This window comes from Apis cerana, linkage group LG14 (genome assembly GCF_029169275.1).
Source record: "Apis cerana isolate GH-2021 linkage group LG14, AcerK_1.0, whole genome shotgun sequence".
Lineage (NCBI taxonomy): Eukaryota > Metazoa > Arthropoda > Insecta > Hymenoptera > Apidae > Apis > Apis cerana.
Genome location: NC_083865.1, coordinates 1469649 through 1496758, shown reverse-complemented (window position 1 = coordinate 1496758; position 27110 = coordinate 1469649). Strand labels below are relative to the sequence as shown.

Genomic DNA, 27110 nt, shown 5'->3' with positions numbered 1-27110 from the left:
TCAAAATTTTTTTGTGAAATATTTTAAGAACATATTTTAAAGTTTTATCAAAAAATTTAAATAAAAATTGCATCATTTTATTGTGCCTATTACATTTTTATATAACAAAATTATATAAAAAAATTTTTTAAAAAATTTAATTTTCAATTATCTTCATTCTGATTTCATTTCTAAATATTCTTTTACTATATATATTTTTAAATTTTTTTAAATAAATATATTTTTAAAAATTTCTAATTTAATTTGCAATTAGAACAAAATATATATATATATATTATAACAGTTTTTATTAATAAAATGAATATTTAAACATTTACATTTTCTTTTTTATTTTTACATATAAAATATCATATGTTATATAAATAACAAATGATAAAACCAATAAATATAATGATATATAATTGATATAATAATAATATTATAGAATAATATTGCTTTATATTCCTATATATTGCTATAATTGCTAATTTTATAGAAATATTTAAAACAAAAATAGTCACCTATTACGTATATTTCATAAAATTTAATGTTTCACTATACTATAACTTAGTAAAAAAAATTTTGTACACAATTTATATATATTAAAAAAATATAAAAAACCGAATATCATATTATACGTAATATGTATGTAATCATAGTATACGTAATCATTTTATATGATTTTTCATATAATTTAAATTAAAATATTTTCTAAATTAACATTTTTTTATCTAAAAATAGATCAATACATATTTATTATTATAGAAAACAATATATTAAGTCGAATCATAAATAATTTTTTTTTATTAGATACTTATTTTGCTTTTATAACATTAATGATAATTTGCTTAAATAATAAAGTTATATTAATTTATTACATATTCACTATTATGTATGATCTTTTCCCAATTTCTTGACAACTTATCAATTCTTGTAAAATGTGATTAGTTTGAATTAAAAGAAATTTTTGACAGCTTGACTGACTTGCTCTTCAGAATTGAAAGTTTTTTCATTCAAAAAGTTTTACAAGAAACAGAAAAAGTTATAGTTTATTGGGACAAAATCCAGAAAATAAGATGGATGTAATAAAACTGATCATCCAAGTTCAAGAATTATCTTAAGTTGCTCTTGCTACATATGGTCACTCATTGGTATGTAAAAGAATGATGTTTTTGCAATTGATGAGTGCATGACGCTTTTCATAGAATTTTTCTTTCACTCTTTGCAGCTGTTAAATATATATATCCGCAGTAATATTCAATTTGACTTCAAAAACTCGTAATTATATCTCGACAATCCTATCACATACACAATAAATCTTTTTTCCATAGATGTTTGTTTTCAGATCTGGTAGGAATGGTTGATTTATTTTTTATCACCTGTTATAATCCTGTTTAAAAAAACTCGATTTTTACTTGTGATAGCAGACTTATAGTAATTGATATAATAATTGACATGCGATCTTTTTTATTCCATTCACTAAGATTATGAAGTATTCATACTTCTAACTTGCTAACTTTTCCTAATTTTTTCAAGTGACGGCAAACAGTTGATTGTGATGTATTCAATCTTCCTGCTTTAACCTCTTTTGTTGATTGACGTGAATTTTGCTCCAATATTGTCTTTAAAAGGTTTTCGTCAAGATCGGAAGGACGTTCTGCTCTCGGTTCATTCTTAAATCATCTCCAGAATGAAATTTGACAAACCAATTTCTAACTTTCAGGTTACTTATTAGACTTTCACTATATACAGTGCATATTTTTTTAACTGTCGCTTTAACATTATTTCTTTGTTTAAATTCTCAAAATACATGTATTTTTTTACTTTTTTAGGTATTTTTTATGAACAACATAAATTCACATGATTCACTTTTTCTTTTAGGGGTTATGAACAACAATTTAATGAAACATGCATCACACAAAATAGTTGTTAGAAGACTAACTGAACCCTTATTTATTTAGTAAAAACAAAAACTCGTTTGTCCCGGTGACTTATAGTGAGTAGATATGAACATGGATTCTATTTAACTGAATCGGAAATTATTTATGACTCAATGTAATACTATATTTGTTAATATAATAAGAATTATATGATTTCAAAGAAAAAAAATTAAATCTTATATGAAAAAAAAATTTACTTATCCTAAAATTTAAAATATCGATTTATATTTCTGTTATGTTTAGATGATAATTTGCTTTATAGTAATAGTAGAATAGTAGTAATATAGTAATAGTAGAATATGTATATGCTATGTTTTAATATAAACATCAAAGTTTATTTTTTATTATTTTAAAATGTATTTAAGATTAATGTTTAAAACTGTAACTGATTATAATACATTAAAAACTATGTATTAAAAAAGATTTATTGCTTTAAATTCAAAGATGTTTGAAAAAACTTATCTGAAAATTTACTTTTGAGATCAAACAGATTATAATTAAAAATATAATAAGAACATACATGATGTATTTAGCTTCTTGTGGATAACATTAAATAATTCGTATTGATATTACAGAAATTGATTGAATTACAGCACAAATGCAAAATGAACAATTATTAAATGAAATAAATTAGATAAAAGTTTATCTAACGTTTAACGTTTAATCACGTTTCATTATTAAAACATTGCCTAATATGATTTATTTGTTCAAATCAACTCCCACAAGAATTATTAACAATCGGGAAAATCAAAATTTTTTATGTCAAAAATATTTCACATATTTTATAACATATATAACATATAGAATAATTCTATGTTAGATATTCTATATAGATAGTATTCTATATACTAATTTATAAAATATACGGCGGAAATAATTATAATTTTCTTAAATTATAATAATGGCATAAAAGGATGAAGTATCAGTTTACCTGAAATCATAACGATTAAAAAGTGATCGTTTGAGATGTCTTTTGTTCCTTATCTAAAAGTAAGATATCTTAGTTTAGCAAGCTGCTATATTTAAATTATTTTTTATTATAATATCCTTTATTTCTTTTGAAGAAGAAAAAGAGTCATCTCTGCGAACAATGGTCTTATCGGGTTGCCAATTCACTCGAATGGAATTTTATTGGTCCATTATCTAAAAAAATAAAAATATTTTTAAATCTAAATAGATTTGCAAGGTTTATTGGTTTAACAAATAATCTTGATAAAATGAATTTAAGTACAGGTGAAGTCTTTCAGAGAATATTTAAAAGAATTGTTATATATAACAATCAAATTTTTTTTATCTCTAAAAATAAAAAGATGCATGAGCAGAACTTACAAAAATGATGATACAGATTAATAATATTGTTAATAAGAAAATACTATTCTTCAGCATTATTTTATATGCTGAAGAATATGTAAAATGATATATAAATGAATATGTACTTGAATGATCAATTTAGAAAAGAAATTAAAAAGTTATGAAATTATTTAACTAATATAAAGAAAGCATATAATAGAAAACAAATTTCATAGGATAAGAAAAATCTATTATCAAAGGCAAAATATTGGTCAATCTATCTATCTATAAAATAGATACAATTCTGATAAACTATAATGACGGTTGGATCTAGATCGAGATAGAAATAATATATTTTCGACCAATCATCGAAAATCTATGGAAATCTATAGAAATTGATAATTTATGTCCTGCCCAGATCCTAATGACATGAATAGTCGCTAATTAAAAACAATCCCACTATAGATTCCAATAAGAATGTTCAACTGTTTAAATAAGAAATAAATTATATATCTTTAAGCAAAAATTAAAAGCAAAAATAGTCGTAAAAAAAAAATAGAATAAAAAGAATTAAGGATTATAAACCAATAATAATCTATTAATAATGATGAAGACATAATGATGAACATGATGTAGATAAAATTTCTAAAGATAAAAAAACAAGAAATATATTTAAATTAGACAAATGTTATAATATTTCAAATCTTTATATCCATGAAATATTATATATATATTATTAAAGCGTTTGATTCGATTTTATATAATATCAGAGATACGTTTAAAGTCATAAAAATGCCTATTAAGAATTGAATATAATAAATATATGTGATTCAATAATTCTGAATCAGACACAATACAATTCAAATTAGAAAATCTCAGGCAAGGAGATCGATTGTCATCCATAATTTTTACCATAATCGTCAATTGATTCTTAAGATTTTTGTCTTCTGATACTGGGATTAATAAATAACAAATTATGTTAAATTTGATTTATATATATTTAAATTAAAATTATGAAATCTTTCATGATTGTCATACATAATAAACAAATATGCACACAAAAAAGTTGTGAATAGACGAAAAGAGTGATTTATTTAAAATTCGAAACTATTATCATTGAGCAGAAAAAACAAATATAAATATTTTAATGTTCTATGTACACTAGAAGGTTAAACAATAACTTATCTGAAAGTACAGAGGCGGATAAACTTATGAAAATATCATGAAACTATTTATATATATAGCTATTTGCCTTGAAAGTAATGGTTTCATCGAGGCTGCACGTGGAAAATATAACATTAAGTGAATAGAGATTAATTTATTTTATAGGATTTTATAATTCTATAATAAATAATAAGAAATTTTTGCACATATCATTTCGATAATAATTCTTCAAGTAAATATAAATTATGAATACATAAATATTTATTTATTTTTATTATTATTATTTTGCACAATATATAACTTTATGGAATATTATGGAATAATTCCTTGAAAATATTATAATAATAAATAAATAATTTATAATTTTTTTTGCTTTGGAATAAAAATTAAAAATATCAATTCATCGAGAACTTTTACACAATTATATTAATTTTTAATTAATATAATTATTTTAATTATTTTATCATTATTAAATAGAAATATATAATATCATTATTAAATAGAAATTAATTTTTTAATAGCAATTTTGAAATCATATATAACAATAAATAATTTTTTTTGAAAATAATAATGTAAATTAACAAATAACAATTATATTTTTTATATTTTCTTTTAATTATTATTAAAAATGATTAATAATCATTATATTTTTGAAGTAACGGATTTAATGACTTCCCTTAATTATTATTATATTATTATAATTTTAAAAATTCAATAATAAAAAATTTTCATGGTTATAATAATTTATTTAGTGCTTAAACATTAATTAATGATATATTTCAATTAACAATTGAACATTATAGCATGATTAACGTTTCACTAAAAAAGAATTCATTCTATTAGTTGGAGTAAATTTTCACATTTATTCTAAATTTCATTTTAATACATTATGAAAATATTTTAGTAACAAAAAAATTATTAAGAACATCATTAATTCTTTATTAGATAATTATATAATTATAATTTTGTATAAATCAAATTTTTCAAAATCACGACAAATCAATAATTGAAAATATCAATAATTTTGTCCAATAAAGTAACGTGAATATTAATTTTGAAAGCCGAAATATTATCGAAAGTGAAGAAGTATGTGGAAGAAGGAAGTGTTGACAACAAAAATGTTGATTGAAGAGAAAATTTTATTGAAAACGCATTTGTTGCTGAAAGAGATGATTAAAATAACGGAATAAAAAATGAAAATGGATCGACGTCATATCTAACGAACTGCGACTATACCCAAAACTTAGTGAGCCATACCCAATTTAGTGAAAATATGTTGATGCCATCGCGTTGAATACACGAAATTAATTTTACATGGATACTTTCACATTTTTTACAAATATTAAATACATTGATGTGAGTCGGTTTTAATAACTTACTTCATAATGATAAATCATGCAAGCAAAATTTGTTATTTAATCACAATAATTCACCAACAAAATAAAATATGTCGTCATTGAAATGAACCAAAGTAAAAAAGTCGCTATCGAATATAATGAAAACTATAACAATTTATGACCTTGCAATCGTTAAAATTGCTCTATAAATTCAATGCAGTAATAAACCACAATTTGATCAATTATTTATTCATATTGGTGCTTTTCATATTATGATGGCTGTTTTCAAGCAATAAATAAATCCATCAATAACTGTGGCATTATGGACATCATGGTTAAGGCTAAGATGCTTGCTAACGGATCGATTAATAGTTTTATACTGGCAAGCATTTCAATACTTGGCAATGCAAGTGTTTACATTCAATTATAAGAAGCTGATATTAAAATTATTTACTACGTATGTAAAATCGATTATGACAAATGTAACGACTCGATGTTCTTACACTGATGTTATAATTATAATGCTGGCAAATATGAAAGCAATGAAAAAAAGTTTTTAAATTTCAATGAAAGTTAGGTAGGCAATCATCAGCGATTCATTAATATTGCACAGCTATATCATATCAGCGATTCATATATTGCACAGACTTTAGAGTACAAACTAAGCGAAGCGCTGTCAATCTTTCACGTAATATAGACTGCAATTACAATCCAGCATTTTTCCAAAAAAGATAAAAATATTTTTGCTAAGTAATTTGGGAAGTTACATATAAAGTTTTGTGGAAATGAATAATTTATCAAAAGTTCGCGAACAAGTTTTCGAAAATATCGAGGAATTCATCTGTTGAATTTATGGATTCAAAGTTATAAACAACATTATTCAAACTTGAATCACAATATTTTTGAAGACTTACAAAATGATGATATATTTTGATTAAAAAAGCAAGACTGATAGTTCAATATCTTTACCATGCAAAATGAAATTGCATCCATATTTTTTATAAGTTTGGTAGATTGCGAAAATTTGAGCCCACGTGCATTTAAAAATTTCAATCAAAGCATCTTTCCTTGACTATGATTAGAAAGAAGAAAATGATAAATACGACTTCAAATATTTTAATAATGAGCATTCGTCTAAACCGTAACAATTGAATCAGATAAATTAGCAATATTTTTATAAACAATTTTAATTATTAATTTATTATTAACTTTATTATACATTAATTTAATCAAGTAATATTTCATTAATAATGTATTAATTAATATTAATGATAAATAATTAATTGTAAATCATCTTTGACAGTGTAATATAAGCTAATTTATAATTGATTGTCACATTTTTTGAATTTTTATTACTTAGTCTGTACTAGAAAACTTTTTTATATATATTTTTTGCATATGAATAATCCATAATTATTATATCTATTTACAGATGATGATGAAAAGATTATAGGGAATTGCAAAAGCTATTCTAATAGCGAATCGGAGACATGATAAATGCATACCGAATCAGTTTAAAGATGATTAAAAACTATCTTTTTATTTTAAATGACATCGATTTTATATATCTTATATTTAATATTTATTTATGTTTATATTATTTTATTTATTTCATTGTTCAACAATCATTAAAGCGTAAAATGCATATTGCGCAGAATAACTTTATATATTTATATGATAATTTATTATAATAATACTTGACATAACAGTTTAAATAAAAAAACAATCAGTTTACTATATGATGAGAAAAAGATTGTCAAGTGATATAGTGAAAATTGATCGCGGTACGATAACTATTACGATAACTATGTATCGTAAACGCACCACATCTTTGACTATCATCATTGACGGTCTTTCACTCGATATACAATTAGTTGATTATTTTTTTTTGTTTAAACTATCATGCTAACTATTAATTACTCAAATTTCAGTTTTTGCAATATGAACTTAATGATTGTTTATACATGTTTATATAAATAGCTGACGCTTAACGATTCACGTTTCAATTAGCTAATTATATTTTATTTTTGGATTATTTTCAACATTAATAATTAACGCATAAATTTTCAGCTTTGGAGGTTTATCTTTTTTTTAATTATTAATTATTAATTTACATGCGTGGTGTGCCGCAGCTGATATTCACGAGACTACATTATAATGTCATTATTTATCAAATAAATAAAAATCAATTTTGGCACTTTTTTGGTCATAAAAATCTATTACTGAATCCGGGACTATAATTATTTATAATTATTTAAAATAATACTGAAAATAATTGTTTATAAACCAACTTTTATATGAGTGTATTTTAATTATTTACAATTAACCGATTTATTTAATTTTTCCTTTTTTTTTAAATGTTTAATATGTATAAATATTAGAATTCTTTTACGTCCGATATATAAAAATTTTAGAATCAAATATAGTATCAAATTTGAATTTTATGCTCTTTTTATTAATTATATTGTAATTATATATTATTTATTTTCCCATAAAGAAGTGATATTGTTCTTCTTCTAATGTGTTAATATTAAGAGGAGCATTTACTTAAAACCATAAATGATTGAAATATTTGATTTCACAATCATTAATAAGTTATAAGAATAACATACATGCAAGAAATTGATTTTCTTATTTTTTATGTTATTATTAATTTGATTAGAATATATAATATAAAAAAATTATTATTTAATCTTAATATTCGATAACAAACAACTCAAAATCATGTTCTTAATAGACTAATTAATTAAAAATTCAAAAGTATTTATATTACAATGATATCTTTTTTAAAAATAAAGAAGTATATTGATTAATAATAAAAGATTGAGAGCATTACTCTTCTCAAAATAATTCTCCAATGAGTATAGTACAATTTTATATATAATATTATATTTTTCATTATTTAATTTAATATATTTTTTTTTATAATTTTATATAGTTTAGTTTAACATCAGTATTAATTTAGTGCTAATTTATTAATCTAATTTTTTTTATTTTAATATTTTTATACAGCTTAGTTTAATGTTAATTTAATACTTTAGTTATTGTTAATTATTTATGATTTATTTATTTTATGATTAATTTATTTTTAATTTATTGTTAATGTAATATTGTAATTTTAGTATTGAAATTAAATGTTTTTTTTTTAAATTAAATATATTAAATATAATATTATGAAGTATAGAATATGCAAAATTTTATTAAAAAATATGGAAAATACTAATAATGGAAATTTTCTCCATTTATTCTTCATATTAAGCAAATTGTCGCATATACTATCTATTCAAAAATATACCTATTCATAAGTGAAATTTGAAGACAAGTTTTAAAACTAAAAAAAGAATATTTATTTAAAAAGTAATATAGAGTGATTGAGAAGTTGCATTATTTAAAAAAAAAACAATAATAAGAAAAATTGTTAAAAAATTGCTTATATATAAAAAAAAACACTAACTTTACGAAAATTATTCTCTGTATCCGCGAAAAAATGAATTTTTCAGCAAAAAATTTTCTAGTAAAAAACGATTTTATATTTTTTTTAAAAAATATAAAGTTTATATAGAAAAAAATATTAATTGAAAATATAATAATAATTGAAAAATAATGTTATAAATTGAAAAGAAATGTTTGAAAACAATAGGATTATTATAGAAGAACAGAAAAATATTATATACATTGATAAATATTATATACATATGAAACATAAATAAATAATATGATCTGCTTTAGCAAAGTAAAAACAATCCAGATATTTCGAATTCTTCTCATCAGCTAATAATTTCATATTTGTAAAAAGAATGAATTTGTGTAAGTGTTATCTTAATTTTTAAAAAGATAGCACAAAAGATATTATATGATATTATATTACATTATATTATTTTATATTATATTATATTATATTATTATATTAATTATATTATATTATATTATTATATTATATTATGTGGATTTCATGAATGTTACAAACTGTCAAAAATGAATACAAAAAATATTGCTATCTAATATTTTATCAAATTTGGGAAAAAAGCCATATTTATCAAAAAAAAAAATTCATTCTTATATTTATCAACACATTATCATGCAAATAAATAAAGCAAAAATTATTAATTAAGTTCAATTTACTTTCTCATCTTGTTTACTTTCCAGATTTGATTCTCTCAGATTATTTATTTCCAAAAAAAAAAAATAATTTTTTGTTTATTTATTATTATTATTAAAAGATTTTCATTAAATGATGTATTGCTTGCAATAAACAACTAATTTGAAAATCTTCAAGAAACGGATTTTATGAGATAGAATAAAAACTTATCTAGAATATTGCGGAATGAATTGTATATTAATGGAGATTATAAAAAATAAAAAAAAATTTTTTAAAAAATATATATTTTAATTTTTCAAAGCACAAACTTTTCAAATGATTCAATAATTTTAATATTAAATTAAATAATATTATAAACAATATGAAATCATGAAAAAGGAATTAAACAATAATAATAAAATAATAAAGCTCATATTTCAAATATAATTAGAAGTTATATCAAAATGATGAAAAGTTAATTAAAAAATAACTCCTTTATTAATTGCAATAATTTATACTTCAAATTTTTGTTTACACTGATGAATCAATTAGAACAGTCAAAAATATTCAAAAATAAAATTCTAATCTGATTAAAATCTGAAAAAAAAATGTCAATTATCTCCAGACAAAAAAAAAACTGATCTCCAATTTTTGGTAGAAAATTTAAGAAAGAAAATAAAATGATTATAAAAGATATTCTTTATGATTTTTCATTGCAAATCTAATACTTCAAAAAGTGTTGAAGAATCTGAGATACAAATGGAAAAAAAGCAATAGGTTTAGAAGAAAGTAATTTTGAGAAATTATTTATATATTATATTTAATTCCATAATTATAATGGATAAGTTTATTATTTGACAATAAATCACTTCATAAATATGCAAAGATTGATCAAATAATTAATTAGAAAAAAATATTTTCCATACAAATTTTATAAGAAAAAATGAATTATATAAGATTATTGAAAAATATTATATTTATATACATTTAAATTTATATATATTTATATACAATATTTATATTATATACATTTGAAAAATATAAAAATCATATAAAAATAATAGATAAAATAATAAAATTACAAAATCATATATATTTCGATTTCTGTCTTATATAAATTTAATTCAATTGAACTGATTTGGGAATAAATCAAATATAATTAGAAAAGAATTCATGAAATTAACATATTAACTTTAAATAATTGAATTAGAAAAATGACATATGATGCAATAGGACATTGAGTTTAATTGAAAAAATTAAAAAAATCCAAAATTAATATTAGAATAAAGATGTTAGAAAAAATTATTAATATTAATATTAAATATTTAGAATAATGATTATATAATAATAATTTCTGATAATAATATTAAGAAGATAAGAATAACAATATTAATATAATTTCTGATACATAAATTAAGTAAAAAAATTTTTTATAAAAGTTAAGATAAAAGTTTTAAGATAAAAATTTTCTCAATTTGTTAGTTAAATTTTGTTAATAAATAATATTTAATATTCAAATAGTTACGTCAATTTTAAAATTATTCATTCCATCTTACAGTACAAATATTTCCTCTTTTCATTATATTCGAATTAATAGATAGAATTAATAGATGTTTTTTTATCAATAGATATGCGTGACATTAAATTAATTCAAGCAATCTGCATTCTATCTAAATTCATATAAACATATTTTTAAACATATATTTCACTTAATTTCAAATTCATTTTTCCATTACTAAAAATGTTTCATTCTATTGGAGATGGACTCTTATATGCTGATCAATGTATTCTGTTGTACGAATAACTGATTTGAGCATATATTTTTTTCGAATGTTCTGAATCGATTTTGTCTCATTTCAATTAATAATAACTAGACAAAATTTACATCTTACTTTTATAGAAAATAAATGCTCACTATATAAAATATCACCATCTAAACAAGAAATAATATTTCTTTATTTATGAAATAATTCTTCAAATCTGTTTTATCTACAAAAACTAGTATTTAAACAATACATTTTAATATAATAAATTTAATGTAAGAAATTGTTACAAGCAGTTATCTAAAATTAATATTAAATATTATTAAAATAATTTTTATATGGGAATTCTCTAGAAAGAAATGAATTAAATATATAACTGATAAAAATAATCATTTAATGATCATCATTAGAGAATCTCAAATATATAATCCTCGAATCTATAAGAATTTTTATTTTTTTAAATTCATAAATAAAATACAAATGAATTTGGAACAATGTTGTATTATCAAATTCAATTCATGAAATTCAACAAAAGCAACAAAACATTTCAAGTTAAAGACAATTTATAAAGATACATTATGTCTACTTATATAAATTTTCAAAGAAAACCACAACGAACAATGTTATAGATGCTCTTTTACATCAAAAAATGATAATAATATAAGTCCAATTATAATAGTCATAATCAATAATAATTCAAATATGCCATAAGTATATTATGTGAGAGGAACTGAGAATATGATTAAGAAATACATAAAAGCCATGTAAATGAAATATAAATTAAAGATTACTAACTAATAAAAAAAACTAAACTAATAGAAAAATAAATTATATAAAATTATAAAATATAATTTTTGTTTTATTTATCATTAAAAAATAAAAATATAATAAAGAATACAGTAAATTTATTTTTATATATAAAAAAGCATTACAAAAAAAAAAATAAATTTAAATTATGATTTTTATGCTAGTTGAGAAAATAATGGAATTTAATGAAATTTTTTAATGGAATTCAAATACTAAAAAATATTCAAAATAGAAAGCTTTCAGTAGATTCCAAAAGTAATTGAAATATTTAAAAAACAAGATATTATAAATAAAAAAATTATTCTTAAAATTTTATTTATAGTTATAAGAGCAACTGATGACAGATAAAAAGAAAAATTTTAAATTTTCAGAGAATATTATAATTCTTGTAATTTTTTAATGCCATTTTTTAATTCTCTATAAAGAAAAACGAGTGATCTTATCTTTTGTGTCTTTTAGGAAATTGATTCTATATCTCAGAATAATTGTGCAGAGAAAATACTTATCTGTTATTCTTTTACATGAATTCTTTATAGTGGCGCATCCACAAATCTAAGTTTATCTAGAGATTAGTTCTTAATCTCATAAAGTTATACTTAAATCAATTGGAGCCAAGCTCACGTCAATACTTGGAAACACAATTGCAAAAAAATTGAAAATGATATATTTTCTACATCAAAATCTGAATCTAATAATGAAGATATTAATTTATAATCGAATATTATATATATCATATATATTATGATAATAAAAATATGAAAATATGTTGTTCTTAAACGTTATTATTGCGAATATGAAATAGTGAATTGTCAGAAAAAAATATAGTATTTTCGCCAGAAAATAGCTAGATAAATGTGCTCTCATTTTGTTCTCTATCTCTATTACTATATTGTCATTATCAGCCGAGAATGGTGATAAAGAATGCCAATAGATATTAAGATAGTGAAATAAAACGGTTTCGCATAGTCTCTCGATCCAAGTATCAATTAAAAACTGTAAACAAACTTTATTTTCTTACTTTTATCTACTATCGCTGATTAAATGAGATTCTTATTAAACGCACTTTTACAATCTTAAAAAATTTTTATAATTAATGTCTTGAAATTTATAATTAAAGAAATTAATTTTAATTTTACTTTAACATTTCAAAAAAATATGATATAAATAGATGACCTTAAAAATATTCTCAGCATATTAATTCAAAAAATATATTTATATATTATACTAAACACTTCTCTATTAAACTAAACTATTATCCATACTAAACACTTTTCTATATTACTTTTTCCATACTAAACAATCATGAAATTTTTTTCATATTGTCACGAATAAGATATTCAAATAAATAAAATTATTAGATCACTTATATAATTTAATTTAATGCTATGTATATTTAATTATGAAATTTTTTTTCTCATTAGCTAATAATTATTCATATTAAAATGAAAAATGAATTTGTTGAAAATGCTGTCTATGCTAATTTTTAAAGAGAAAAAAAAATAAATATCATGGAGAAATAAATACTATAAACATCAAGAAATGAATGCAAAAAATATCGTTAATATTTTATTAAATACAATAATAATAAACGAGTAACGATCCTCATCATTCAATTCAATTAAATGAATCACTTGAAATATATCAAGGAAAAATATATGATAAATTGACAATTAAGGAATAAAATATTTTATATTTATAAATTATATATATATATTTTTGCAAATATGTGAAAATTTATGTTACAAAAAAATTTATTAATATAATTAATAAATAAAAAATAAAAATCAAAACAAAAAAAAATACAAGCAAAAAAACTTATAATGCGGATTAAATTGCATAATATATATATATATATATATATTGCCATATTAGATATATCAATTAAATCAATTAAATTATATAGAATTATATAGAATTGGTATATAGAATTAATATGGACTGAAATAAATACATCAATACATTAATGCTGTCATAAACAAAATTATTATTAATATATGAAAAATATTAAAAAAAAATATTAGAATAACATAATATTAAAAAGAATGTAATATCTTAAATCATTGTTAAGAAAGTAAACACCAATTAAGTAATTTTACCAATAAACCAAATTTCTTTTTGTATTATTAAATTTTTGTAACATTTATTGCTCGAATAATGTAATTCTGTGTAAACAGCAGAATCTACTAAACTATAATTATATATTAATAGTTTTTTTAAATAAATATCTGTTAAATAAAACTATTTGTTTGAAATTTTATTATATAGATTGATATGTATATATATATATAAATTTTATCATATAGATTGATTGATAACAAAAACAGAAGATTCTTCCAATTCAAAAAATAGTTTTTTTCAAAAAATTAATAATATAAGAAAATTTATTTATTTTATATTTATATAAAATTATATTTATTTCAATTTCAACATTTCGATTTTAATTTTAAAAATTAAAATTATGTTATTATCATTTTTGCATGCATTTTAATGTCAATTAAAAATACAAAGGAAAAAAATATATACTTATATGCAAAATCTGTAATTTTGAAAATTGAAAAAAAAAAGATCTTGGAAAAAATGTTCTTTGCAAAGTTTTGAGAATATCACAGAAATTCTGAAAAATATTTTTTATATTATCACAATTGAAGCAGATATTAGCTATTTTTAGATGGCTATCTTCTATTATTATTAATTCATTTTCTTAATTTTATAAATTGTATAAAAGATTATAACACATTGTTAATATTAGAAAAATATATGAATCAATCGCGTGGATTTGATGCTTTTTTAATTATATATCAATAACAATGATAATATCGAAACTCATATGATTCCTGATAATCATCTCTGAAATCATATCTCTAAGAAAAGCATAAAAAAAATGTAATATAAATGACAATAAATTATAAAATTGTTAAAAAATTTTGCAATTTTAATCTTTTTTTCAAAAATTTGGTCAAGTCATTAAATATGTATAAAAAAATCATTATTATTTTATTTAATTCTCTGAAGATTTATTGATTTGAATTAATTTCAATTTCATTTTTTTTTCATCTCAATAATATTTTTAGTAATTCATGATATATATTTTCAATATTCTTTCATGCATAATGCTGCACTATTACATTTCATTAATTCGAGAATTTTAAAATTTTATACATGAATGGTAAATCAGTAGAACCAATATTATATTTATCATTACTTAATACTAACTACAAATTTAAGTTAGATTTCTTTTCTTTTTAAAATAAGCATCACGTTTATATTGACTCGATAAATAACTTTCACAAACTAAAAATTCACACAATTTAACTTTAAATATAATAGTTTTGACTATTATAAAAATATTATAGGTTGACAATTAAGCAAAGTAAATAAAGAAATTGAATGTAAGAACGAATTCAAAATATGTGAGATATGCGATTTAAGATATATTGGAGAGAAAATAAAAAAAAGATTGTAAAATTGAAGATTTCAGTAATTATTTTATTATATTATTTATTGTATTCATATTTATTATATTTATTCTTAATTTTACTTTTTTATATTTCTTTATTTATACTTCTTTATTTTTTATATTTTATTATTTTTTTAGTTATGAAAGTTATATCGACATTTACCATTAAGTTAATATTGTAAATTTTATGCGAATCAAATTGATGATTGATTAGTAAAATTATATTAAATACCGTATGCATTTCAATTTAAAAAATTTTCTATCATATAAAAGAGTAAATGTCATATAAAAGACTAAATTCATACAAAATGAAGAAATATATCCATATTGTATGTAAAATGAAGCAATATTGCAATAAAAAATAATAATAATAATAATTATAATATTAAAATTATTAATAATAATAATTAATAATATTAATAATATTTATCCTAAATGTTTGAAAATGTCAACATTATTTGCGAAATTTCGAAACAGAAATTTTAATTTACAAAATGATAAGAAATTGGAAAATTTGTCTTTTTTTAAAGACAATGATTTGACAGTAAATATAAATAATCCGTATGTTCGACTCTATTTGCGAGATTTATAAATGTTATATATAGAGAAATTTTTCATATAATATAATTTTTGTTCTTCCCACACGCGGACTTCTATTAAGCTTAAACAAAGAACAGTGTTATCTGAGAAGACTCTCTAAAAACTTAGCCGACATTTATAATTGTATATTTCTAACGTCCTTTAGACGAACTGAATTGATCTTAATGATATATTCCAGACGCGGCTAATTCAAAGACAAATAATATTGCTCTGGTTCGAGGAATATCGAGAATCTATAAAAGAAATGTACTGATCAGTTGCTGTTTATCGTGAGAACTTTGTAAACAAATCACCACTCAAATAAGGAAATTCTCGAATTTGGTTGGGTATCGCGAAACGGGCAATAGTGATATTATTGGTATGTTCCACCGAGAAACTGTGATTCTGCCAATTGAATCAAAAAGGGATTTTTCTGAAGGTATAAATATCACTTGCTAAGATCTTATTGTGAACAGGTTGTAATCCAACCCCCAGATACAATTAATTTTGTTCTAACATTTCATTGTGCTCTGATCGTGAAACACGATTATCTGCTGCAACTTTGTGAAAGACCTTTTTCTCTAATAGACACTGCTTCACACGTGTAACCATTAATGCAGTCCATTCATTTTTAAGAAGCGTACCATTTGTTACGATATCTGTCGAATAAGTATCCACTAAAACCAATACTACAATATTATCATTGCAGGTGCAAACATAGTATATAATTGAAGAGATTTCAGAAATGTTTAGTATATTATTTCAGAAAGTAAGAATACTTTAAAAAAATTAGGAAATTTTTTTTTGCGAAAATGAATCCAACATTTTTTCAATACAGAGAATTGAACAACAGGATTTTTGTATACAATTCGTTACTTGTTAACATGACATGAAATTCTTTTTCAATTGTTTATTGACAAGTAATGAAAAATAGCTTACATATGATAATCTAAAACGAAAATTATAATCGTTATCTCGAATTAAAATAATCAGAAAAACTTTGAAATCGAATATTCAAGGCAATAAAATGTTATTCTAAATGATGAAATTTAAATAGAATTATTCATTTTGAATTTTTAAAATTTTAAATATTAATTGACTAAATTAATTAAATTAAATATCATTAATATTATCATATTATGAACAATTTAAATGCTTGAATATTTTAATTGCATAAAAATACAATAGAAAAAAAATATATTTTACGTTTCAAAAATTATATGATAAAAAATTAGAAAATTTGATTGTGAAACTTTACAGCATCCGCCATATTTTTCCATTATTATTTTATCTGATGATTTCTTCAGATACCTATACAGCACATATATATATATATTATGTTATTTAAATTATTTTACTTTTTTATTTAATTAATTTGCTTATTTATTTTTGACAAGATTTATTCTTTAATATGTTTTTTATTAATTTATTAGGTTTGATGATTTAGATTCTTCAAATGATGTATAATCGTAAATCAATTTTTTGCAAAATAGTCTTTATCATTTTCTGAAGTAATAGTTTGACAATTCTATAGGAATAGCAATTTTATCTATTTAATTTTTGTTTTGTAGTTTTAGAACAGATTTTTAGTCAATATTTATTGCAATAGTTTGAAAATCATTCCATTGATACGGATGCATATTACACTTTCTTTTTCACAAAAAAAGCCATTTGAAACAAGCGAAAAATTTATAAATAAGCAAAAATATAATCTAGATAAATTTCTAGAATATTTATATTATTATATTTTTTTATAATAATAAATATAATATAAAATATGAAAAATAATAGATTAACAGAACAACAAATTTATACATCACAATTATATATAACTTTTTTTAAAAATTTGTTAAATTAAATTTAATAAATTTTATTAAACATTTTTTAAATTTTCTATGTAATTAATATTGTATAATACTATATTGTATTTATATAATGTAAATATTTATTTATTCATGTATATATTATTCAATTCGCGATATCTATTAACTTACCTAATTATCATTTTTAAAATTGTCATTTATGAATGAAATAATCTTTTTCTTTATCTTTTCTTGAGCTTTATAAGAGCATGCTCGAGAGATAACAAAGAAAAAAATATTAATATTAATAAACTATTAATAATCCAAAACCTGTATCTAACAATTATTATATATATATTTATAATATTTTAAACAAGAATTTTTTTCTCATTTTTATCAGAAAAATCTTTGTTATGATTCATATAGATCCTATATTTAGAATATTGCCAAGTGAGGATTAAATACTAATTATTAATATTATTTTTTTATCGATATATATATATCAAATAAAATTAAATGATATATTTTTAATGCTATTTGTTAATACATAATAATAAAGACATCTATTAGAAATTATATCATTAAGCGACATTTATTGAAAACAATAAATAATAATTGAATATATAAAATATATAAAATTGAATACAAAATCTTTTGATTTTATTTCCTTTTTAAATTTGTAGTATTCAATATAAATAATACTTTCTATTCATAAAATAAAGCCCCTATATTATTTTCATATAAGTCTATAACACTATTTTAAAATTTTTAAAATATCGGAATTAAATTATGAAGCAAAAGCAAATGCATTAAATGGTAAAGCAGAAAACGAGAAAGAAAAACAAATCAAACAGATTTTCATAATTCTTATTTTTAAATGTATCATAATTTAACTGAAATTTTATTTTATTATTTTGATTTTATAATTTTTATTATTTTATTATTTTATGATTTCAGTTACTTTCAGAATTTTCTGATAGCGAAATATTTTTTATTAAAAAAGAAATTTATCTTAATTATTTAAGATCTGGTTAAGAATTATCTAAGTAGTTTAAAGGTCATTATTAAACATTTAGAAAAGCAATTGGCTAAAAAACTAAATTCTAAAATAAATTTTTTTTTTCAAATTTTTTTCTGAAGCATTATCTTATATCACTTATATGAAACTCAAAAAAAGAATATTTCAGAAATTATCGAAATATAATATCAATGAGCTAAATAAAAACTAATTGAGAATATGTTATTTACAAAAGATTATTTAACATTATGAAATAAGATGAATAGAAGTGAAACTTTCTTAGATTATTTTATCGGGTTTTTTAAATGATAGTAAAATGATATTACAAAAAACATATCCAGCAAAAATATAATATATTTCATTTGCAAATAGAGATATAATAACTTTTGATCAAAATATACAAACAAACATTTATTGATGATGAAAAATCAGATTCTGATATTTTTTTAATATTGTTTACAATATTGTTTATATTTGCAAGAAATTATTAGAAAAAAACAAAATCAAATTTAATTTACAATTACATAAAAATATACAAATATAATAAACTAAATAGCTTAAATATTGAAAAATAAATATACAAGTACTTGTTTTTTTTAATAAAATTACAGATGACAAGATTTTTACATCCATATAGACTTACATTAAATATGATTTATGTAATAAATATGCAATATAATTTTATTCATCTTATCTACAAAGCACCAATTAAAGATTTCAATAATAATGATATTAGAACAAGAAATTAATGAAATCTATTTTTAAAATGATCAACATTACATATATGGACATATTTTTGTACTTATACAAATTCCTAATATAAAAGTAGTAAATGCATAATATAGGAGAAAAATAAAATATGAAAAAATGTAAGATTATAATTCAACAGGATTTCTATACATAATTAAAACTACTACTGTATCCAAAATTTAGATTTAATAATACAATGAATTCTATTTATGTGAATTCCATTTATATGAAAGAATCTGATTATCCAAACTCTAAATAAGTTCTTATCATTTGGCATAACATCATTCCACTTTCATGAATATCTTTGCAATATAATAAAATTAAAAATATAAATTAATTATTCAGAAAGTTATTATATATGCAAATTTTTTTTAAATCTATAATATATGATACATTATTAATTTAATAATGAGATAAAAAAGAGATATATATGTTATCTAAGAGATATATATGTTATCTAAATTTCTACACATTAAAGATTATTGCATAAATAAAAATAATTATAAAATTTAAATATATCATGAATTACAATCAATTGAGGAAAATAGTGAATAAAATAAATGTCATATTATTCATTTTCAAAGATAAAATCATAAATGATATAAACAATATTTCTTTTATTTACTTTATTTATTTATTTTTTATATTAATTAAAAAATAGAAAACATACATTGATAGCAAAATTCCACTAATAATTCTAATTAATTCAAAAAATTTTAAAATACTGTCAATAATCGAATTAATCTAATAAATCTAATATAAATCTGCATCTTATTGCAAGGTATTTTCCATCTATTTATGATAAAACGAAAAGAAAATATTCAAATATTCAAGTAAATATGTTGTATATACAAAAAGTCATAAAATATTAAATATTCCAAAATCTGCAATGTTGGATTGTGTCTTTTTGTTTTAAAAATTTTCATACAAAATATTATTATATTGTTACTAAAATTACTATTATATATTATATTTATATATGAATGCTTAATGTTATTTATAGAAATATTTAATGTGTAATTATTTCTTAATAAATTTATTAAGAAATTATAAATATCTTGTTTTAAAAATAAAAAATAAAAAATTTATTGCTATTAGCAATTTATATCATAAAAATTTAACTCATAATAAAATTTTATAATAGGAAAAAGAATATTGAAAATTAGAAAAGCTTTTATCAAAGTTTTATTGCAATCGTTGTTAGAAATATCTTCTTAGAATATATAATAAGAAAAATTTGTTTAATACAAGATATATAATAATAAATAATACAATACAAAGATGCTTCAAAATATAAAATTTATTTAATTATAAGTTTATATTATATTAATTATAAATTAATTATAAATTTATTTAAAAGTGATAGTGTGATAAAAAGCTCTTCTCAATATAAATAATATTTCAGTGAAATTTTTAATAAAAATTAATTAGATTTTGTCATATTTAAATATTGCTTATTTTTATATAATTATATGAAAAAGCGGAAAAGTCATATTGATAAAATTATTTATTTCAGATACAAAATTATTAGAATTAATTTGTAATTTTTAAATTACATATTAAAAAATATTAATAATCAAATAGAAAACTTAATATTCATTAGAATATTGATTCAATAATAAATATTGGTGTGGCAATTTATATTTCATTATATCAAACAATTCTTTTCTATTAATTATATTTTTTTCCATTGCCACTATATATCACTATATTATATTTTTTATTTGTAAGTTATTGTGTAATAATTTTTTTTCTATTTTGAATAAGTTAATAATAATTAAGCTTAATAATTTTTCCTTCATTATGTTTGTATTTTTATATTTTGTTATTCTATGATAGTTATTATTTTCTGAATTTTTCATTTGTATTTATAAATCATAATCTAGTTTCAATTATTGTCAAATTTTTATTTATTTTTTCAAAAATGGATTTTTTATCAAATTAATTTATAATTATATCTTGTCAGAAAAAACAATTCTATTTGATTTTTATAAAAAAAAAAAATAACTTGTATGTATTTGAGTTGGATGAATATAATCAATAAATTTAATGAATCTAATATAGAGAAACTTTTTTTAGATCTAATTAAAGATATAGAAAACTATAATGAATAAAATATAATGACAACAAGAAACATTGAATTTAGAATATGAGTATATACAAAACATAGATCTAATAACAATCTGATAAAATATTGACTACAATAATTTTTTTTTTCATTTATAAATTATACTTGTCTGAAAATATATTGCAACTGATGATTCAAAGAAGAAAAGAAAAAAAAAATAGATATATCCTCTAATGTACTAGAAATAAATCAGAATACAGTACTAGAAAGCAAATACATACTAAAAATCCGTTGATTGAATGAAACCAAATTTTTCAATATAATATTTATTATGAATATATTTATTATGAATATATTAAATTACATATATCAAAAATAAATATTATACAAATACTATTTAATTTAATAAAAACAATAATTCATAAAAAAATATTTCATTTTTAAAAATGACAAAAAATATAAAATAAATAGTAATATATAAATAATAGTAATAGTATGTTAGAATAATATGAATTGAACAATGAAAAAAAGGCAGATATGATAAATTAACTTCAAAAAACGTATAAAATATATAAAAAAGGACTGTGAAATGCAATTATCTTCTGATCATTTTTGTATTTTTTGTATTCAAAGAATTCCAGAATAAAGTATTAAACGAATGAAAAAATTTTATTATCTATTTAATAGAATTACAAAAGAATGAATTATTAAGATTTTTTATCTCATCACGTAATTAAATTCAAAAAATATTATATTTAATTAAATTAATTAAAAGCATTTAAATAAGAGAAATGGTTATTATTCATATATATTCTGAAAAAAAGCAATTTGATTAAAATGTCATTTTTATTATTCTTATACATTATAAGAATTATCATCAAACATTATGATTTATTTAACTTTCATATTGTTTTATATATTTTTGAAAAATTTCAATGAAAAATAAGACGTTGAAAAAATAATATTTTATTTATTAAAAAAAAAAATATATAAAACAAATCATGATTTTTTGTAATATTTTAATAATAAAACAAATCGATGATATATAAATTGAAAAAAGTAGACTGCATTCATTATATAATTTACAAGAATCTCAAAAACTATAATTCTATTAAAATATTATTTAATAAATTATTTAATTTTATGTTAATTTTATTTAACATAAAAAGAACAATGGTTTATGACAAAATCATAGAAATTGTTCAGACATTGAATAAATGATACTGCGGGGACAATGCTGTTTTAAAATAAGAATTTGGAAGTCTCTTTGAATTATATATTTGTTAGAAACAATTGGCATGACTAGAGTGTTAATATGGTCTTGAGGCTTGAGTTGACATTTTTCAGCCATGCCAGTCTCAATGGCAATCAGCATTATCCTTAAGAAAAATTATTACAAATACACTTCAGTTTCCTGGAAACAGTGGATTCTACAAGTGACTAGTGCCCCTTAATTTCATTCTAAGAATTTTCTTTAGATTGGGAATATCAAGGAGCTAGTCTATGATATTATTGGTCGTTTGTATATCGCCAATCTCGCGAGATAAGTATGGAAAGGTTTTAAGAGAACTGTTTGAACTTCAGAATTTTTGGAACTTCAAAACTTTTTGAACTTCAGAATTTGGACCTTAAAACTCTTTAAAATTAAAATTTTAAAATCTTGTGAAATTACTGATAAACGTAAATTTTCATTAACATATGAACTTTACTCTTAATCGATTTAGAATAGAACTTTGTTGACAACGAACTTTTTTTAATAAATTAATTTTATTACATATAGCTCCAAGAAGGTTACAGTTAATAAAAAATTAAATATCTAATTTCAGTTAATTTCACAAAAAATTAATAGAAATTAAATATCTAATTTCAATTAATTTTACAAGAAAATTCTTTCCCATCATTAATTCAAATGCATTTAATTCAATAAAGTATTGATTTATTAAAAAAAGATTTAAATATTACAAATCCAATGAAGATTTAGGATTGAAATTGTCTAAATTATAATCTCAAATAAAAATTTTTTTGCATGCATCAAACAAAGAAAAATTAATTTGGATATTATTTTCTCAATTTTTTTATATTTTATGATATGAGATATAAATTTTATATTTTATAATATACCAATTGTAATATATAATATATATTTGTTAAAAAAAATCATATTAAAAACAATATCTTTCTTATTTGAAGCATTTTTATTAATGTTCAATTTTTCAAAACTTTACTACTATGAAAGGATGGATAACATCAAAATTTTTTATTTTAAAATAATGCATGGATGCAAAAAAGATTTGATGACTACATAATGTGATTAATAATTTCATATTGTATATTATAATTCAATTCTTATACATAATTGTTATATGCTTATTCAAAATATAAAACTTAAAAAAATTATAATAGTTCTAAATATTTTTTTAATCGATTGTTTATGAATACAAAAAATAATACAAAAATAATAAGTAATATAAAAAATACAAATGATGGCTTTAACACAATTAAATAGAATCGAGAAATAATATTAAGTCGATAATTAAAGAAAATTAATTAAATTAATTAAAGAAAAAGATAGATGCAATAAAAAAAAAACATTGACGCATATGATAATAATAACAATGACATACTTATACTATAATGATTTATGAAAAATAAAATTCGATCCTAATAGTAGTAATTAAGATATAGAATAAAATTTAAAATGAGATTTTTCAGTAGTAAATGCTACAAATGAAAAAAAATCAAAAATAAGTATCATTTAATAATAAATCCAAATACTCTTTAATTTTTGTGAATTATATATCATAGTCTCGTGACATTAATATCCACAATATACGACAATTAATTTTCTTGAATTTAATAATTATCATAGCTAAAATTTTATTTTTACTTTGTAAATTTTCAAATTTATGAAATTATCTATATTAATAATTTGATGATTAATTTATTATATTATTATATTTTATTATATTGAATAAATTTATATAATAAATAGTTATAGCTACAATGTTACATGTTAGATGTTTCATTGTAATAGATGCATTTAAGACGAATAAAAATATTTTTTTAAATAATGATTATATTATGATTATATTTTGTTAATGAAAATCTTTTTAAATTGTTATCTTTCATTAATTGAAAATCAAATTGAATTAAAGAATCAATTTCCACTTTTTTATGTACGATCTAAAAAATCGGCAAAATTAAGTAAGTATTAATTATTAATTAACATAAATAAAAAAATTATAAAAGTAATAATAAATTTGCCATTTAATTATTTATTTATTTTGTTATTTCTTGTTATCAATTTTGGATTTGAAAATTACAATATATATTTTATGTTAAAATATGTATTTAATTTATGAAAAGCTTTCATTTTTAATTGTCGATGATTTATAAAAAACTTTAACATTTAATTGGAAAAATTATTTGATAAATAAAACGAAAAATAAATTTTTATTATTGTAAATATTTTATCTTATAAAAATATTATATTTTATGAACTTTATAAAATTTAAGAAAGAAATGAAAATAATAATTTTTACATACTCATATGCGTTATTTCAATGTTAATATTACAAATATTATAGAAAGAAATAAAAATAATATTCTAATGCACTTACTGTTATTCCAAATGCTACAAATAATGATTACCACTATTTATCAGAAATAAGAAATGTTACAAACATTGTATTCGCAAATATTTATTTATAGCAATGTTTCTTCATCCTATAAAAACAAATAAGATTATAAGTATTTTGTAAACTGTCATTATATATTTGTATATTTATTAATTATTAATTATAATTATTACTTACATTTATTACTTACATATAAAATATATAATATGTAATATATAATTAATTATAATAATTGAATGAAAATCATTGACTCAAAATATAAAAAATATTTTGATATAATGCTTCAATTATTATTGTCTATGCTTTCAATATTCTTAAACTACTGTAAATAAGTTAAATCTTACAAAATTTATAGTTAACTATTTCTTAATTTATTATTATTTATTATTTTTATTATTACAATCAAAATAAACTAAATCTTACTTATAATTGAGCTGTTAGTATATTTTAATTAGTCAATTCTGAACTTTTCCCATTTTTCAAATTTTACTCTTTTTACTCTTACAAATTTTTATATAGGATTTCTGAAAGTTATATACAATGAAGATATCATGTGATTCCTTATAAAAAAAGAAAAAAAACATAGCACACAAATCTATTATCATTATATCCAAACATTTACAAAATATTAGATTCAAGAAAAAATATAATTGAAACTTTTCATTAAATATATAATTTTGTTATATTACAAAAGACATTATGCATTGCATATAATAAATAGTATTTTAAAATGAATTATAAATACATATGAGTGCAGATCTTCAAAAATTAAACTTTAAATGAAAAAATTTCATATTTTTTTACTTTTATATGTAAAAGTAATGATGATTTATATATATTTATATATAATTTATATATAATTTTTGGTAGAAATAAAATGTATAAATATATATTCTATAGCATATTATATTTAATTTAATTATAATATTAAAATATATATAATTAATAATAATTAATAATAATAATCCTTTGTAATTATAAATTCAACAAATTTTTTTATAATAACATAAATACATTATAAGATGCCATAACAATTATAAATATTTTTTTATAATATATAATATATATACAATACAATATATTATATATATAATATAAATATAAATAATATAATATATATAATAATATAATATATAATAATTAATATCCATATTTTTATAATTTAACATTTTATATATTTTATATATATTTATATTTATATTATTTATATTTTATATTATTTTATATATTTTTATTATTTTATTTTCATATATTTTTCTGTAAATTTAAATTTATATCAAACATATTTTTTTTCTTAAATTTTTGATTATTTATTTCTAATAGTTAAATTTTCCAAAGCTTGCAATTCACATTCTCTACCACATTAAGCATTACATTCACATACAATTCATTTTGAATTTAATCAAAAAATATTAAAAACCAATTTGTTTTATCAATTTA

General features: G+C 19.1%; 1 protein-coding gene across 3 annotated transcripts in view; it reads right to left on the bottom strand.

The window, feature by feature from the left end:
* Positions 1–268: 268 nt before the first annotated feature.
* The window catches only part of LOC108004399 (peptidyl-prolyl cis-trans isomerase-like 1), a 98981-nt gene continuing 72139 nt past the window's right edge, over positions 269–27110 (bottom strand). For 2 of the 3 annotated variants that reach the window (XM_062085191.1, XM_062085190.1), the window contains exon 6: positions 269–3062. In XM_062085191.1, coding sequence (XP_061941175.1) covers positions 3016–3062 — 47 coding nt within the window. In that variant the 3' untranslated portion in view covers positions 269–3015. The remainder of the gene's footprint in view (positions 3063–27110) is intronic. The other variant, XR_009832709.1, reaches the window with a different exon arrangement.